This window comes from Triticum urartu, chromosome 2 (assembly GCF_003073215.2).
Source record: "Triticum urartu cultivar G1812 chromosome 2, Tu2.1, whole genome shotgun sequence".
Lineage (NCBI taxonomy): Eukaryota > Viridiplantae > Streptophyta > Magnoliopsida > Poales > Poaceae > Triticum > Triticum urartu.
The window spans coordinates 99,847,760-99,863,712 of NC_053023.1; the positions used below are offsets into that span (position 1 = coordinate 99,847,760).

The 15,953-nt window shown below is 48.6% G+C and overlaps 1 protein-coding gene across 1 annotated transcript; it reads left to right on the plus strand.

The window, feature by feature from the left end:
• Nucleotides 1–1,017: 1,017 nt before the first annotated feature.
• On the plus strand, nt 1,018–3,940 carry LOC125536124 (PLASMODESMATA CALLOSE-BINDING PROTEIN 3-like). The gene is made up of 5 exons (XM_048699267.1): nt 1,018–1,323; nt 2,421–2,552; nt 2,981–3,280; nt 3,379–3,406; nt 3,500–3,940. Exons 2-5 carry the CDS (start codon nt 2,480–2,482, stop codon nt 3,702–3,704), a joined length of 606 nt encoding a protein of 201 aa, XP_048555224.1. The 5' UTR covers nt 1,018–1,323; nt 2,421–2,479; the 3' UTR covers nt 3,705–3,940.
• Nucleotides 3,941–15,953: the final 12,013 nt, after the last annotated feature.

Below are 15,953 nucleotides of genomic sequence, written 5' to 3' on the forward strand. Positions count from 1 at the left end.
ACTTTCTCTTCAACGGCGGTAAAAACAGGTTTTGTCTGGCTCCAGGGAGAGAGGGGCGACGACGACGGCGCGCCTTTGCTTGCTTCAGTGCTTATAGTTGTCGCTAGGTGGTTTATGAATCCGCACGTAATATTATTTCTGACATTCGTTGGACCGATGATGAATAGATTGATAATTTTCTTAAGAAAAAAAGAGTCGAGCGTGCGTTTTTCTTGCAGGAACAGATGGAAGCACCGAGTATTTCGCAGCGCAGTGTGGCTTGTAGGCCACTGCTGCATGTAGCGTGGGTGCACTTGAGGAGGTGCGTAAAGGACACGCGCACATACACGTCACGATACGATCAGGCACCACAAACCAAAGCCAGAAAAGAAAGCCGGCCTACTCATATTCTTTTCCTCGAGCTTCCGTGCAAGACGAGGGTGAGTGCGCTCTCAGCCGTTACACCAGCAGCTCCTCCTAGCTCTTCCTTAAAGCATTACTAGTAGAGCTTTTAAACCCTCAAATCCTTAAAAATAATTATTTTTTATAGTTTTCGTCGAAAAAGACATAGACTAGAACCCCTTAACCCTTACATTCTTAAATTTTTTTAAAGGTCCAACCCTCAAACCCTCTCACAATTCTCAAAATTAAGGGTTTGGGAGTAAAATCTAGCCCAACCCTCATTTGGCAGTTATACTCGCGCGGGAGGGAAAAATCCTCTCAACTCCCGCGCCCACGCCCGCAACCGCCGCTGCTAGTCGCCCCCGTCGCCGGCGGCCGCCCCGCCGCTGCTAGTCGCCCCCGTCGCCGGCGGCCGCCCCGCCGACCTCCCGCGCGCAACGGCAACGTCGTTCATGGGAAATATTCCGTTATAAAGGTTGGGTTTGAGGGTTCTAATCTTTGTCCCTATTTTTTAACCTGTAAAAGTATACAAAAAGATTATTTTTGACTCTTAAAACATTAGTGAAGGTTCGAGGGTTTGAAAGTTCTCCCAGTAATGCTATTTACCTTCCTCATATCCGCTGCCCCTCGCTGCGGTATAAACACCGATTTCGTCCCGTAATATCCGGTTGATTGGAGCGAGATAAATCCATCCCAATTACTCCTCTCCGTAAATCCTTTGCCCTCTATCTACTAGTAGTACCAAATATAAAAAAGAGGCAGTCCAGTCCAGGGCAGGGCCGTCGTACATGCAAACAGCTTTTCCTTTTGAGGCCGTGCTTGCGTCCTTGAGAGTTCAGACTCTGGAGGGTCCAGAGCTTCCGTTATCCCCCAGGAAGGAAGAGCGAGGAGCAGCAATTCATCCTTCTTGCCACTAAACCGGCGATTCGGTGGCCGATCAAGGTACGCTCTCTCCACGATCTCCCCTGGTTCTTGTAGATGCTCTCATGTTCATGTTCTTCGGATTAGGTTTCCCTGCTCCGCCCTCTGAACAAGAACAGGATTTCTATCTTGTTTGCTGTTGATGATACCTCTAGGGCGCGTGCCGTCAGAGCCTTCTTTTCTCCGACTGGAGTCTCTCTCTCTCTCATCGAATTCGAATTCTAGGACTCCTTGTGCCGATTTCTTCTCATGGCCGTCGCTGATTTCCCCCAAAAGTATCAGTGAAGTGTTCTCGACGACATGATCCAGCTTAGTAGTATTCAGGTTCAGGCTTCATGGCACTTGTTGGTTTTTCTCTGTTTCCCCCCTTCAGGTTCCGGTCCACAGCTAAATGAATTTTAACTCCTCCTTGTCTGCCACCGTTTGATTCCTTAATACTTTGAATGAATGAAAGAAACCGATCATCTTTTTCATTATGTAAGGTTTTGAATTGCAGCAAGTTCAATCATGTTTGTGCTCTTGCCAAGGATAGCGGTTGGTGGATGGTTGCCCCCATGCCGTCATCCTAGTCTTCACCATACACAAAGTTTAAGGACTTTGGAAGGATACCCAATCCAAGTCGTCACACATAAAGTTAACGACTTCGGCTGGATATTCAATGAATAATTCGACCACTTCGTCCTAAAAATAATGATTCGAGTATCCTGTAGCTGGATGTTTCAGGTTCACCAATCATCCCCAGCCCTATTTTTGGCGTCGATCGATTACCATTTAGCAGCAAACGTATCTCGCAGTTACTACATCGGAAGTTTTCACTCCATGTCTTCAAACATATATACTCCAGTACAACACAAATTAAGTTCGTGCCGACAATACCTTTCTCTTTGTCAATTGTGCCGACAAACCCTTGCGATTGGACAGCGATTAATGTGTCAGATTATCAGAAACATTGCGTCTGACCGACCGCGACGCGCCTCGCTATCTCTCCCCTTCTCCTCCACACGTCTCTTGCTGAAACTTCTGCCTAATTATGTCGAGAACACGCAGTTCGGTAGTACAATACTGAACTACTGACACGTATCTGACATAATGATACGTACATCTCTGAATTCTGACAGGTGTTCGTGGAGGAGGATCATACAAGTCGATCGGGCGTTCGGAGGACACTGCTGGGAGGATGTTGACCAGAAGACTGCAGGGGTGCAGCAGCGTTCTTCTGCTCGTGTTTCTCATTCTCGCCAACGCGTCAGGTACATGCGTATTGCGCAGCGTTTGCTTTCGGTTGGTTCGGTAGTCGCTCGCTTTCTACTTTCCATTATTCAGATTCCTTCCTAGTGTGGCCTTGAAATGCATCGCCATAGAGTGTAGACTGTAGGGTAGATGTCCTGGACAACTTTTATATATTCTGCGAACAAACACATTCTGGCTCGCGGTTGCTCCGCGATCATTTTCAGGTCTTGACCCCTTGTGAAAACGGCCATACTGCATTTTCGTGTAGTATAGAACCGCATTTTTGCACGGAGACTGTAAAGCTGAAAAATATCTTTGTGCCTAACCGGTGAACGAAATATTTCAGCATCCATGCACCAATTTGACACATAATCAGATTTTTTCAGCCGGCTAATAAACTGAAACTTAAACAATTTTCATATGTTTGTCACTGCATTGTGATTTGCAGGCACCTTCTCTGAAGAACAAGAAGCTGCTGAGGAGAGCAGGAGGCGGTCGCTGGCGACGGGGCAGTTCTGCGTGGCGAAGCAGGGCGCGGACCCAACCGCGCTGCAGACTGGGCTCAACTACGCGTGCGGCCCCGGCCACGCCGACTGCGGCCCCATCCAGCCCGGCGGCAAGTGCTACAAGGCCAACGACCTGCCGGGGCTCGCCTCCTACGCCTACAACGACTACTTCCAGCGCAACGCCGCCTCCGGCGCCAGCTGCAACTTCAGCGGCACCGCCGTCACCACCTCCGACGACCCCAGTAAGCACCACCCTGCTCCTCCCTCCCCTCCCACCCACACGTTGTTCTCCTTCTTGTTCCCGGCGGGCTCTGATACTCCTGTGGTTCCTCGTTTGCAGGCTCGGGGCAGTGCGTCTTCACCGGAAGGTGAGCGAGTATCTTCGATGTGCATGCATGGCGCGCCACTGTATCGTCCTCTGACGAAGTTCACAACTGACATGTGTAAACGTTCACGTGCAGCTCCATGGCGGGAGGCTCCAACGGCACGACGCCGGCGGCGAGCGCCCCTACCAGCCTCTTCCCGCCGTCGACCTTCACGCCGGGCTTCGGAGGGGGGCCCACCAGCTCCTTGACCCCTCTGGGGGACGACGCGGACAGCGTCATGGCCGGCGCTCGCCGGGCGCTCTGCGTGCTGCTGCTCCTGCTGCCGCTCTTCCTCTTCTGATCGACGCCTCCGCTCGACTGTAAATTCTACTCCATGGCATGGCATTCGTTGCATTTTACTAGGGAATATTACTATCAGGTCACATGAGAGGGAGGGTCTCTAGAGTGTCGTCATCTTTACATGTTTTTTGTTCTTCAGAAGTAAACCATATGTGGGTGTACATGTCAGGTCGGATCTTCTATAAACCAAACTATACTATATGTAAAGGATGTTTTTCCCTTCCTGAAATCTAAAAAGTGCGTGCGCGCGCGTTGGAGAGGACGAGCGGCCGCTCGGTCACTCGCATGCATGCATACACGCGTTTGTCTGGTAGTGCATGTGATTACTGGCATTAAATGCGGTTAGACTTGTAACATGTGAAGGATAAAACAGATCCATGTGTATTTGTTTCGGGTTTTCAAATTTTTAAAAAGCCATATCTTTCAAACCATGTGTTGGAATTCAGATCCTGCATGGGAATGTTTCGACGAATTTTTTTTGATGCCAACTTTCGTGCTATATGATGCAACTTTAGTATTGTATTGTGCAACTTTTTTGAGGGAAATGCCGTCATGGCAGTTTATATTTCATGTGAGAATAGGGCTACATCGTTTGTGATTACATCGAGTAGAAAGTCCGAAGCCTCGTTCTGCCACATAATAGTTCGCGAGGGCTCCGACTTAGTAGCCAAAAGATCAGCCGCCATATTGGCTTCCCTAAGGCAATGACAGAAACTAACAGAGATAAAATTACGACACAAGAAAATACACTCCTCATAGATGGCTGCAGCTGGTCCTAAGGAGTTTCCGCCGTCATGCATTATCTGGATGACCTCCATACAATCGGCCCCGATTTCCACCTTGTTGCAGCCGATGGTGTTTGCCAGAACCAGCCCATCCTTGAGGCCTCTAGCCTCGGCCGTCGTTGCGTCTTGGACAAACGGAATGTTGCTTGTGGATGCCGCAACGAAGGAGCCTGTGGAATCTCGTATGATGGCCCTGGTCCCGCCGGTGCCACTATCATCATCGAAGGAGGCGTCGATATTGAGGCTAACAAATCCCTCTGTTGGTCTCGTCCATCCATGTCTTTGTATCCTGCCCGCCCCATTCTTCCTTGCCCTCAAGAAGTTTTTGGTCAAGGTAACAATAGCTTGGGCCGGTCTTCCAGGTTCCAGGTTACTGTATTGTGCAACTTTAGTACTACATTGTGCAACTTTTTCCGAAACCATTTTTTTGGATCTGCATGATTCAACTTCCATAAGGTTGTAGTCTAGCAACCATGAAAACTTTGATGTGCAATTAGTCTACCGTTCCGACCAACTACCTAGTAGTCATTGTGCAACCCTCCTCCCTATTCGTGGATGCGTAGTTTTTCACTGTTGTCACACCCTACCCTCACCCCCTGGAAGCGATATGTGCAACTTAGTCTAATGTTCAAGCCAACTGCCTTTTAGGCAATGTGCAACTCCTTCCCCTCCCTATTTGTGGACATGTATTTTCAGTTGGCGGAGGCAATAGACAGAGTTGCATATAGTCTACTAGGTAGTTGGCCAGGACAACATACGAAGTTGCACATCTCACAGGTAGGGGCAGTTGAATGGTAAAGAGATGACATTCATGAGGGTACTGAAAAGTTGCATATAAACAGAGTGCTAAAGTTGTAAATCTCACTAGCAGGGGTGGTTTGGGCCGTGTGCTAGCAGGGAAACTACACATTCATGGGGATTCGAGAGAAAATTGCAAATCATTGTTAGACGGTTGGCCGTGGCAGTATCTGAAGTTGCACATCCACTGTTAGGCAGTTGGCCGATGCAGCAAACAGTGAAGCACATCCACAGACAGGGAAAAGTTGCACATCAACTACTATGCAGTTGGTCTGGGCAACAGAAGAAGTTCACATCTCATTGGTGGAGGTAGTTTGGGGGTGAAGATACCATCATTTAAAACTGCGTGTTTACGGTATAGGAGAAAAGTTGCACATCCTTGTCATGTAGTTGTACACCGAAGGCTAGGCAGTTGCACAAAACGGGGAGAAAATTGCATTAAAAAAATTCGTCAAAACATACCCATGCGGGATCTAGTTTCGAAGAGCACGCCGCGAGAGTTCCAAAAGTGAAAGCGGATCTTAATTTCGATGCGTGGTTTCAAAGTTATGGTTTTTGAAAAATTTGAAAACCCGAATTAAATGTGTTCACATCTGTTCACATGGGTTCTTTGCAATTACTTTTTATTATCCTGTTCAAACATGTTCACACATATTCACTTTTCCTAATATGGATTAGGGGGAAAGATTATTTCCTTTTTTAGCCGGCCACTGCGGAGCGCTAGTGGGCAACTGGCCACCCGCTAGACGCGTCCTTTTTCCTTTTGAAAACCTAGGCACTTGCCCGACTTTAGCCAACTCAAACCCTTATGGCTTACAAGGTTCAAATGTTCACGCAGATAGCGAAAACAAACAAGGAAAGGAGGTCCAAGACGCCCGGTGCCACACACACCGAAAATATAGAACCTCGCTAGGGCCAACTGCTCAACAACCCACACACACGCGATGCAAACCCAAAACGGCCCTTGTCTCAACAATCCAAACACACACCGCACAAAGAAGGAAAGTGTCCATCAATCCTCATGGCCATGGCTCCCCTCCTTGAGAACCGTAGCCTGGATGCAAAGGTGTCGAATGAAGCCGTCAATGGTCGACGAGTCTTGAGTCTTGCCCGGTGGTTTCCATAATTGCGTAAAATAGTCATTTTGTATAGTAAATCACCAGTACCTAAGGTCGGGGTGAACAGTGCTTGGTAGGGACCGAAGGTACCCGAGATACAAAAGACATCGCTAAATGTATAACTCTATGTCCCTTAAATCAAACCTAATCAATAAATAAAACTTAACAACTAAACTTACCCGAATACACCGTGAAACTTATAATTATATAATCAGTATAAGAATCTACAATTCATACATTCTTTTCACTTAATTAACACATAAACCATTTCATACTTATCAACTATAATAAATAAATAAAGCAATATCATATATTCATTAACTCATACAAGTGAAGTCACTAAAAACACTCGCATAAGATTAATTGTCTTAAGCCATTAAAAACACCCACATAACTTAAGACAATTATTTTTACATACACATAACTAGTGGTTCAATTTTATTTGCATCATAACAATCTAAAAAACTTTCATATAATGCATGTTAAACAAGTTTGCCATTAAAAACAAGTCTAAGGAGATCAACCTTGCTGCTTTTTCATTTGTAACGTACAAGTTTTATATACCAAAACTTACAATTATAAAATCAACTAGTTTTTTATCATAATACGTGTGATCAAAAATTGTATAATTTATAAAATCATACATGTGATACTATTATACAATCATAAAATTGTATATGTGTGTGATAAAATTATAAAATCATACATGTGATACGCGTATGATATACAAGTTCATTCTGTTCAATACATTTTTATTAGTTAGTTCACACATAAAACATTTCAGAATCAACTATAGTGAATAGATAAACTAAAATCCTATTTTCATTATGTCACACAAGTGAAGTCACCAATACATTCACAAAACTCTAAGTTTATTCTCTATAGATCCAAACAATAACTTTTACTACATGTGTCATTTTAAATTTGATTGCAATATTGGACAGAACATTAAGTTTCAGTCCCTATTACAAGATATATTCAATAAGTCTACCTTTTCGGATTCAACAGATATACTAGTCGCTTCTTTTTCATTTCCTTTGTAACATTAAGTATCATGATCTCTTGTAACAAACAGATTCAACACATGTAACAAGATGAAACTTCATGCAGATCAAATATGCAAGAATAATTAAGCTTTTCAGCAAAAAGTACCGCTATACACATGCTCCTCTTGTTAATATCATTAGTATCTATCAATCTTTCACAATCTTGAAATCAACCGCATTGCTTTTGTCCTTTTTTCTTCTGCACCATTGGTAGTTCGAGACAAGAGTTCTAGGGACATAACAAGCGAGTAAAAGAACAAACAACTAGAGAGAAGAACACCAGGAAGAAGGACAAAATGAATCATGTTTCCACGCGCACATATTCAGTACATAACATCTATGTCAACTGTTTATACAATAAATGTATCAAAGAATGTTACCCCACTTGTACAGGTATATCACTTTTCCCATTTATGAACCCATTACAGAGTTTTGGCGAGGCCTATAACATGAAAACCACCTGCTATACCGGACCATGTTTGTGAATCATGGCGCAGGTCAACGGTCCACAAATTTCCTGCGCGGCCGTCGTGTGCCACAAATCTCCTCCCTCCTTAATATACTTGTTTAAAACTTGTAAAATCAACATGCCAATTTGTTCAATCTTTCCAAGGATAACGATGTCACCCATAAATCTAAAAAGTGATTTTTACAACTTCACTTGGAATATATAAACAAGTGGTGTGAGGACTGCATTCAACTAGTTTGTCTTCTCTCTTTAGTTTAAATGTAACAACTATAAGTGAGTTGATATTTTGGTTGTTTATGTTATTTTTCAATTATATATATTGTCATTAGAAGAGCCAGAGAGAAACTTTAGTGGGGGCAAATAGTAAAATATGCCGATATGAGGGGGCCAAACAATTTTAAAAACTCCTATATAAGCCCTCCATTTTTCTCTCTTCTTTCTATGGCTGAGGGGCAATGCCCCCTATCGGTGTCAAAACCGGCGGATCTCGGGTAGGGGGTCCCGAACTGTGCGTCTAAGGCGGATGGTAATAGGAGGCAGGGAACACGATGTTTTACCCAGGTTCGGGCCCTCTTGATGGAGGTAAAACCCTACGTCCTGCTTGATTTATTCTTGATGATATGGGTATTACAAGAGTTGATCTACCACGAGATCAGAGAGGCTAAACCCTAGAAGCTAGCCTATGGTATGATTGTATGTTGTCCTACGGACTAAAACCCTCCGGTTTATATAGACACCGGAGAGGGTTAGGGTTACACAAGGTCGGTTACAAAGGAGGAGATATACATATCCATATTGCCTAGTTTGCCTTCCACGCCAAGTAGAGTCCCATCCGGACACGAGACGAAGTCTTCAATCTTGTATCTTCATAGTCCAACAGTCCGGCTAAAGGATATAATCCGGCTGTCCGGAGACCCCCTAATCCCGGACTCCCTCAGTAGCCCCTGAACCAGGCTTCAATGACGATGAGTCCAGCGTGCAGTGTTGTCTTCGGCATTGCAAGGCGGGTTCCTCCTCCGAATACACCCCGGAAGAATTTGAATACAAGGATAGTGCCCAACCCTATAAAATAAGTTCCACATACCACCGTAGAGAGAATAATATTTCCACAAATCTAATCTGCTGACACGTTTCGGCAACATGACGTTATGTCATGGCCCAGTGATTATTCGAATCATTTTTATAGCCCCGCACATAATGCGAGGCAGTTTCTTGACACGTCTTGTCAAAGCAGAGATCGTGTTCCCCTTATTACGGGATTCTCATCAATACGGGCATGGGTAACCCAACCGCGTCATCGATTACGGCGCTTGGGGAATAGGCGAGTTTTACCAGGTTAGTGGGGGCGCATGGTTTCGGCCGCCCTTATAAAGGGATAAGGTTTAACCTTCTTCTACCCACGCCTTCTTCCTCCTTGCCCATCCGTTCATGCGCACTCGAGCTCCAACGCCCAAGTCCACATCCTTCCCCTCAACCTTCTCCAAACATGTCCAGAGCGGGGGGCAAATGGATGGCTTCGTCCGTCACGGAGGGGCACATCAAAAAGCTGCGCGACGCCGGATACTTAGCCACGAATATCGCGCATCGGCTGCCCGCTGCGGGGCAGATCGTTCCTACCCCGGAACCTCATGAGAGGGTAGTTTTCCTCCACCACTTCCTCCGCGGACTGGGGTTTCCCCTTCATCCATTCGTCTGTGGTTTCATGTTTTACTACGGGTTGGACTTTCATGATCTGGCCCCGAACTTCATCCTCAACATTTCGGCGTTCATCGTCGTTTGTGAGGCTTTCCTCCGCGTCTGGCCCCACTTCGGCCTGTGGCTGAAGACCTTTAACATCAAGCCGAAGGTGGTGGGAGGCCAGCAAGCAGAATGCGGCGGAGCCATGGTGGGCAAGATGCCCAATGTCACATGGCTTGAGGGCTCCTTCGTGGAGACCATAAAGGGGTGGCAATCAGCCTGGTTCTACATCACCGAGCCGCGCGACACCAAATGGGCGGCGGCCCCCGAGTTTCGATCCGGATTCCCTACACAACTCACTTCCTGGAAAGAGAAGGGCTTGTCGTGGAGTTCATCGGTGGAGCTGGATGGACTCCAGAAATGTATCGGGAGCATGGCAAGCAAGAAGTTCAAGCTTGTCAACATAGTCCAGGTCATGCTCATCCGCCGGATCCTCCCGTGTCAACAACGGGATTTCAACTTGTGGGAGTTCGACCCGGCCCAGCACCAGACTCTGAGCGAGCTCTTCGATACGACGCACAAGGACGTTTGGAGGGTGCTGTTCAAGGGCGCCGAGGTCCCTCCCTCTCTTGCCGAGGACCACGGGCTAAGCGCAAAGCGCCTAGCGCGTTCGGTGAGTTCTATACATAAGTAGGATATTTATTTCCCCTAGCTTAATCCTATGCGGGGTCTGAGCTCCATGCCTTTGACAGGACTGGGTGGAGACGTCGGGGCAGATTAACTGTCCGGCCCCTCTGCCCGAAGACACTGCGGACGCTCTCCTGACGGAGATGCTGACTCCGGCTCCTTACAAGGTGCCAGAGAAGACCAAGACGGCAAAGGGAACCCGAAAGAGTTCCCGGCGCCAGGTGATATCGGACTCATCGTCCGATGACTCCTCGGTGCACTCCTCCCACGAAGACGAGGAGGAAGATGAAGACGCTCCCCCTCCAGTCGGGGGAGACAAGAAAAGGAAGGCCGCCCCAACTGGGGGGCCGAAGGGTCCAAGAAGGGAAGGACTCTCCTTCCGGACAGCTCCACCACCGCTGCCGAAGGCGAAGACGAGTGGCTGCCCAGGGCCAAGCCCCTGGCGAAGTCGTAAGTATTCGGATACCAGAGTAACTCATAGCATTCCTTTGCCACACTGCTTCTCCTAATGCCGAATCGTGATTATGCAAACCGCCCCGAGCTCGTATCGACGTATCCTCGTCGGACGGCTCCCTGGACTCGTCGGATATGGATAGCGATCCACTTCTGACCGCCACCCCCCTTGCCCTACGGACAACGCCGAGGTGTTGTCTCAAGAGGCACCGGGTCAAGGGGAGACAGTCCCGGAGGCGCCTCAAGGCGACCTTCCGGACTCCGAGAGCAGAGGGAACAAGGCCCCCGAGGGCTCCGAGTTCGGCCCTCAGCCGAACACTGCGCCGGAACCTCCAGTGGTTCCGAACTCGGGCAGGCGACCTCCTTCCAAGAGGGGCAAGACGCCTGTGCCGGTGACCTCTATCCATCCAGAGGCACCGGACAATCTGCTGGGAGCGCTTCGCAGCGCTTCCATCGATGAGGAGCACCACACTATTATGAGTGTGGTGGTCCAGAAGGTTCAGTCCGCCAAGAGCGGACTGACTGAAGCCCGTGCCAGCCTTCTAACAGGCTTTGAGGTAAGTTTTTGAAATATAGGAAAAATATTACCGCATAGACAGTAGCCCCTGATGCTCTGTTCGGTGTTCACAAAGAAAAGCCGAACAGAGGATCAAACAATATCACAGGAGTCTAATATAAGTATGTCTATATGCGTATGCAGGCTTCGCTGCTGGCCTCTGCCGCACTGCTGCGGAGGTCGCCGCACTGAAGCAGGACCTCAAAGGGTCCAAGGAAGAGCTCGGCCTTGCCAAGAGGCAGCTCGAGGAGAACAAAGGTAAGTAGTACCTAGTCTATGGATATATATGAAAGGAATGCGATTGCAAAATGACAGGATCATCATGAATTTGCCAGGGCCACGACCGAGGTGGCGACCCTGAAGCAAGCGCTATCCGAGGCCGAAAATAAAGCAGCCAAGGAGCGCACCGAGTGGGAAAGGCAGGAGGCTCGGGTGGGCGAGGTGCAGCAAGAGCTCCATGCTCTCGTGACAAAGCACGAGGCGTTGGAGCTTGACTTGAAGACGCGAGAGTCCGAGCTTGCCACGACCCTCGAGAGCGCAAAGAATGCCAAGGCCGAAGCCCAAAAGGCCCTCCAGGAGATTGATGCGATGAAGAAGATAGCGGCGGGTAAGGCATTCTATATGCAAAGCAAGCATGTGAAAGTAAATTACTTGTTACTTACCCGGATCCGGAGCTCTCCAGGAGAATTCGTAGATTTGCCCCGCAGCGTATCGGATGCCGCGAAATTTTACTGGGCCGAGGAGGGAAGCTCAACGGAGAAGCTGTTCTGGTCTCAGTATACTCGGACCGAACACCCGGTGCCTATGAGCGACCAGCTAAAACAGCTGGTCGAGCTACACAAAGCGGCCGAACAGGCCATGAAGGGCTTTATAGTCTGGCTGTGGCCTGGCGACGCCCTTCTCAACAGCTACTTTGGCCTGGTGAGGCGGCTTGTGGATGCCTGCCCACGGCTGGAAGTCATCAAGCGGTCCGTCTGCATCGAAGGTGCACGCCGGGCTTTCGCCCATGCGAAGGTGCAATGGGCCAAGCTAGACGCCGTGAAGCTGATCAAGGAAGGACCACCGGAGGGCAAGGAGCATCGCCACCCCGAGATGTACTATGAGGGTGTCCTGAAGTGTGCCCGTCTCGTAGCGGACGAGTGTACCAAAGATATAATATTTGAGTAAACCCGCTCGTGTAATCCTGTATTCATGAAAACTTGTTCATATGCGCTATGCAACGCTTGTTTGAATTTAAAATATTACCTTCTCTTTGGCTGTTTATCAAATCTGAGAGATGGCTAGTCGTCGGCTTCTGCCCCCATGCCACGAGTGCTGGGGTGTTCGGGATAAACCTGGGCACTCTTGTTCCCATTTTTTGGGTCCTTCGAGGGAGGTGCTCAGCACAACGAACAATGCAATCAGACTATAATGCGTTATCACTCTCACTTAGCCATAGAATTCTATAATTTTAAATTTCGACAAAGCCCCTAGTATTCGGAAGGCCGAATTCGGGGCGCGATACACGCCTTAAGCCGGATAGGGACGACTCCTCGCTCTAAGCGGCATAAGTCTTTAAGGACTCGAAAACCTCTCGAACAGCGACCCGTCTCTCGCCTTATCATCACAGTCAGTTTTAGCTTTATCTACTGAGGTGCTTAGCCCAGCAGAACCGGGGCACAATCGCAGTAGTTCTCCCAGTGCTACCTTAGCCGATATAGCGGAACGTAAGGTACCAAAACATGGGAGCCGGGCAAACCCAACTATTGACCCAAGACATGATTCGGAGCTGATGCATATAATGTTATAAGTTCGGGGTGCCGCACTGTTGAAAGTGTTCGGACTTCTCACGCCGTATTGTGGGGTATGCTTAAGCCCCTAGCGTATTGGCCATACCAGAGTGTACGGGTGCTGGATGTCATGAATGAACATATATATATAAAGAAGAATGCAATAATAGTCTTAATGTTATGCATTGTTTATTCAAAAAGGTGTGTTAAAGCAGAATGATACAGGCAGTGCAATAAGCAAAAAGTAGGACTATGTCCCCTCCAAGGGCGAGCTGAAGAATAGTATTAAAGCAAGTATTACACTCGTTATCGTAATCCACCTGGGAGTTCCGTGGTGTGACGTAGCTTTCTGCCTTCTTGGTTGCTGCATCATATGTTCGGCAATCATGCTGCCGGACCGGGTTTCCAGAGATTAAAGTCCTGAAAAGAGAAAAATAACAAAACGGGAAGCCCCTAGTGCGGTTTAAGCCGTGTCTTGGGGCGTGCCGTAATCGTGCCCCTCCCTACTTGTGCCCATGGTATTTTTAATGCGTAATTATGTACGCGTGGCACGAATTTCGCCGTGTGGCTCGGGACGGGGTGGGGGCCGTATTGCTATGCGATCTCGGAACGTGCCAGGCGGTCCTGTTGCCGATTACTCCGGACGCGCTTGAAGGTGTTCGGGTCCTTCAACTCTGAACTAGTGGATTTCCTTAAGAGGCTGGATTTCCTTAAGAGGCTGCTTTGCGCTTCCGCTGCGAGGGCCGCAGTGTGCTCCTCCGTCCGGAGAGAGCGCTCTGTGTTTCCATTAACTGTAATGACCCCCCTGAGGTCTTGGCATCTTGATCTTGAGGTATGCATAATGCGGTACCGCATTAAATCTCGCAAATGCGGTTCGCCCGAGCAGTGCATGATAACGACTGCGGAACGAGACTATATCGAAGATTATCTCTTCGCTTCGGAAGTTATCCGGGGATCCGAAGACCACTTCCAGTGTGACTGAGCCTGTGAAATGGGCCTCTACACCTGGTATGACGCCTTTAAAGGTCGTTTTTGTGGGTTTGATCCTTGAGGGGTCTATACCCATTTTGCGCACTGTGTCCTGGTAAAGCAGGTTCAGGCTGCTGCCGCCATCCATAAGGACTCGAGTGAGGTGAAATCCGTCAATGATTGGGTCTAGGACCAGTGCGGCCAATCCGCCATGACGGATACTAGTGGGGTGGTCCCTGCGATCGAAGGTGATCGGACAGGAGGACCATGGGTTGAACTTTGGGGCGACTGGCTCCAACGCATATACGTCCCTGAGCGCACACTTTCGCTCCCTCTTGGGGATGTGGGTTGCGTATATCATGTTCACCGTCCGCACTTGTGGGGGGAACCTCTTCTGTCCTCCGGTGTTCGGCTGCCGGGGCTCTTCTTCGTCATCGCTATGTGGCCCCTTATCTTTGTTTTCGGCATTTAACTTGCCGGCCTGCGTGAACACCCAACAATCCTTGTTGGTGTGGTTGGCTGGCTTGTCGAGGGTGCCGTGTATTTGACACGAGCGATCGAGTATGCGGTCCAAACTGGACGGGCCCAGAGTGCTTCTTTTAAATGGCTTTTTCTGCTGACCGGGTTTAGAGCCTTTGAATCCGTCATTGACTGTCGTATCCTCGGTATTGTCGCTGTTAATGCGGCGCTTATGTTTGTTGTGAAGTGACCTGCCATTGCTGTCCTTGGTATCCAAAGTACCATGGTTCTTTGATATGTTATTACTGTGAGCCAGCCAGCTATCTTCTCCCGCACAAAAGCGAGTCATGAGTGTCGTGAGGGCTGCCATAGATTTCGGCTTTTCCTGACCAAGGTGCCGGGCTAGCCACTCGTCGCGGATGTTGTGTTTAAAAGCTGCTAGGGCCTCTGCATCCGGACAGTCGACGATTTGATTTTTCTTTGTTAGGAACCGTGTCCAGAATTGCCTGGCCGATTCCTCTGGCTGCTGAATTATATGGCTCAGGTCATCGGCGTCTGGTGGTCGCACATAAGTGCCCTGAAAGTTGTTGAGGAATGCGGCTTCCAGATCTTCCCAACAGCCAATGGACTCTGCTGGCAAGCTGTTGAGCCAATGCCGAGCTGGTCCTTTAAGTTTGAGTGGGAGGTATTTGATTGCGTGTAGGTCATCACCGCGGGCCATGTGGATGTGCAGGAGGAAATCCTCGATCCATACCGCAGGATCTGTCGTGCCGTCGTATGATTCTATGTTTACGGGTTTGAAACCCTCTGGGATTTGATGATCCATTACTTCATCTGTGAAGCATAAAGGGTGTGCGGCGCCTCTGTACTGGGCTATATCGCGACGCAGCTCCAATGAGTCTAGCCCGCTGTGTTCGGCCCGACCGGATTTACTTTTACTGTATCTGGCGTGACGTTTATCGTCTCGCATAGTGGCGCGCCCTCGTGATCCATAGATCGATCTTGCATGTTTTGCTTTGTCCTCCAATACGTCTCACAGGTCTGGCGTATTTCCCCATGCCTTTTTATTTGAATGGCGTCGGGGTGCAGGCTGAGCTTTTGGCTGGAATGCCTCTCTATCGCGGCCACGAGGTGGCCGATCAGCCGCGTCATATGCTTTTTCCTCCAGTCGGGGTAGCAACCTGCATTTTGGGTAACTCTTGGAGGGGCATTCGAGTTTATATTCCTCGGCCGCGAGGACTTCAGTCCATGTGTCAGCTAGCAGATCTTGATCAGCTTGAAGCTGCTGCTGCTTTTTCTTAAGGCTATTTGCCGTGGCTATAAGCCGGCGCTTGAAGCGCTCTTGTTCGACGGGATCCTATGGCATGACGAATTCGTCATCGTCGAGGCTTGCCTCGTCTTCGAAGGGGGGCATGTAATTATCATCCTCCACCTCTCCATCTGCCGCTCTCTCTGGAGGGCTGG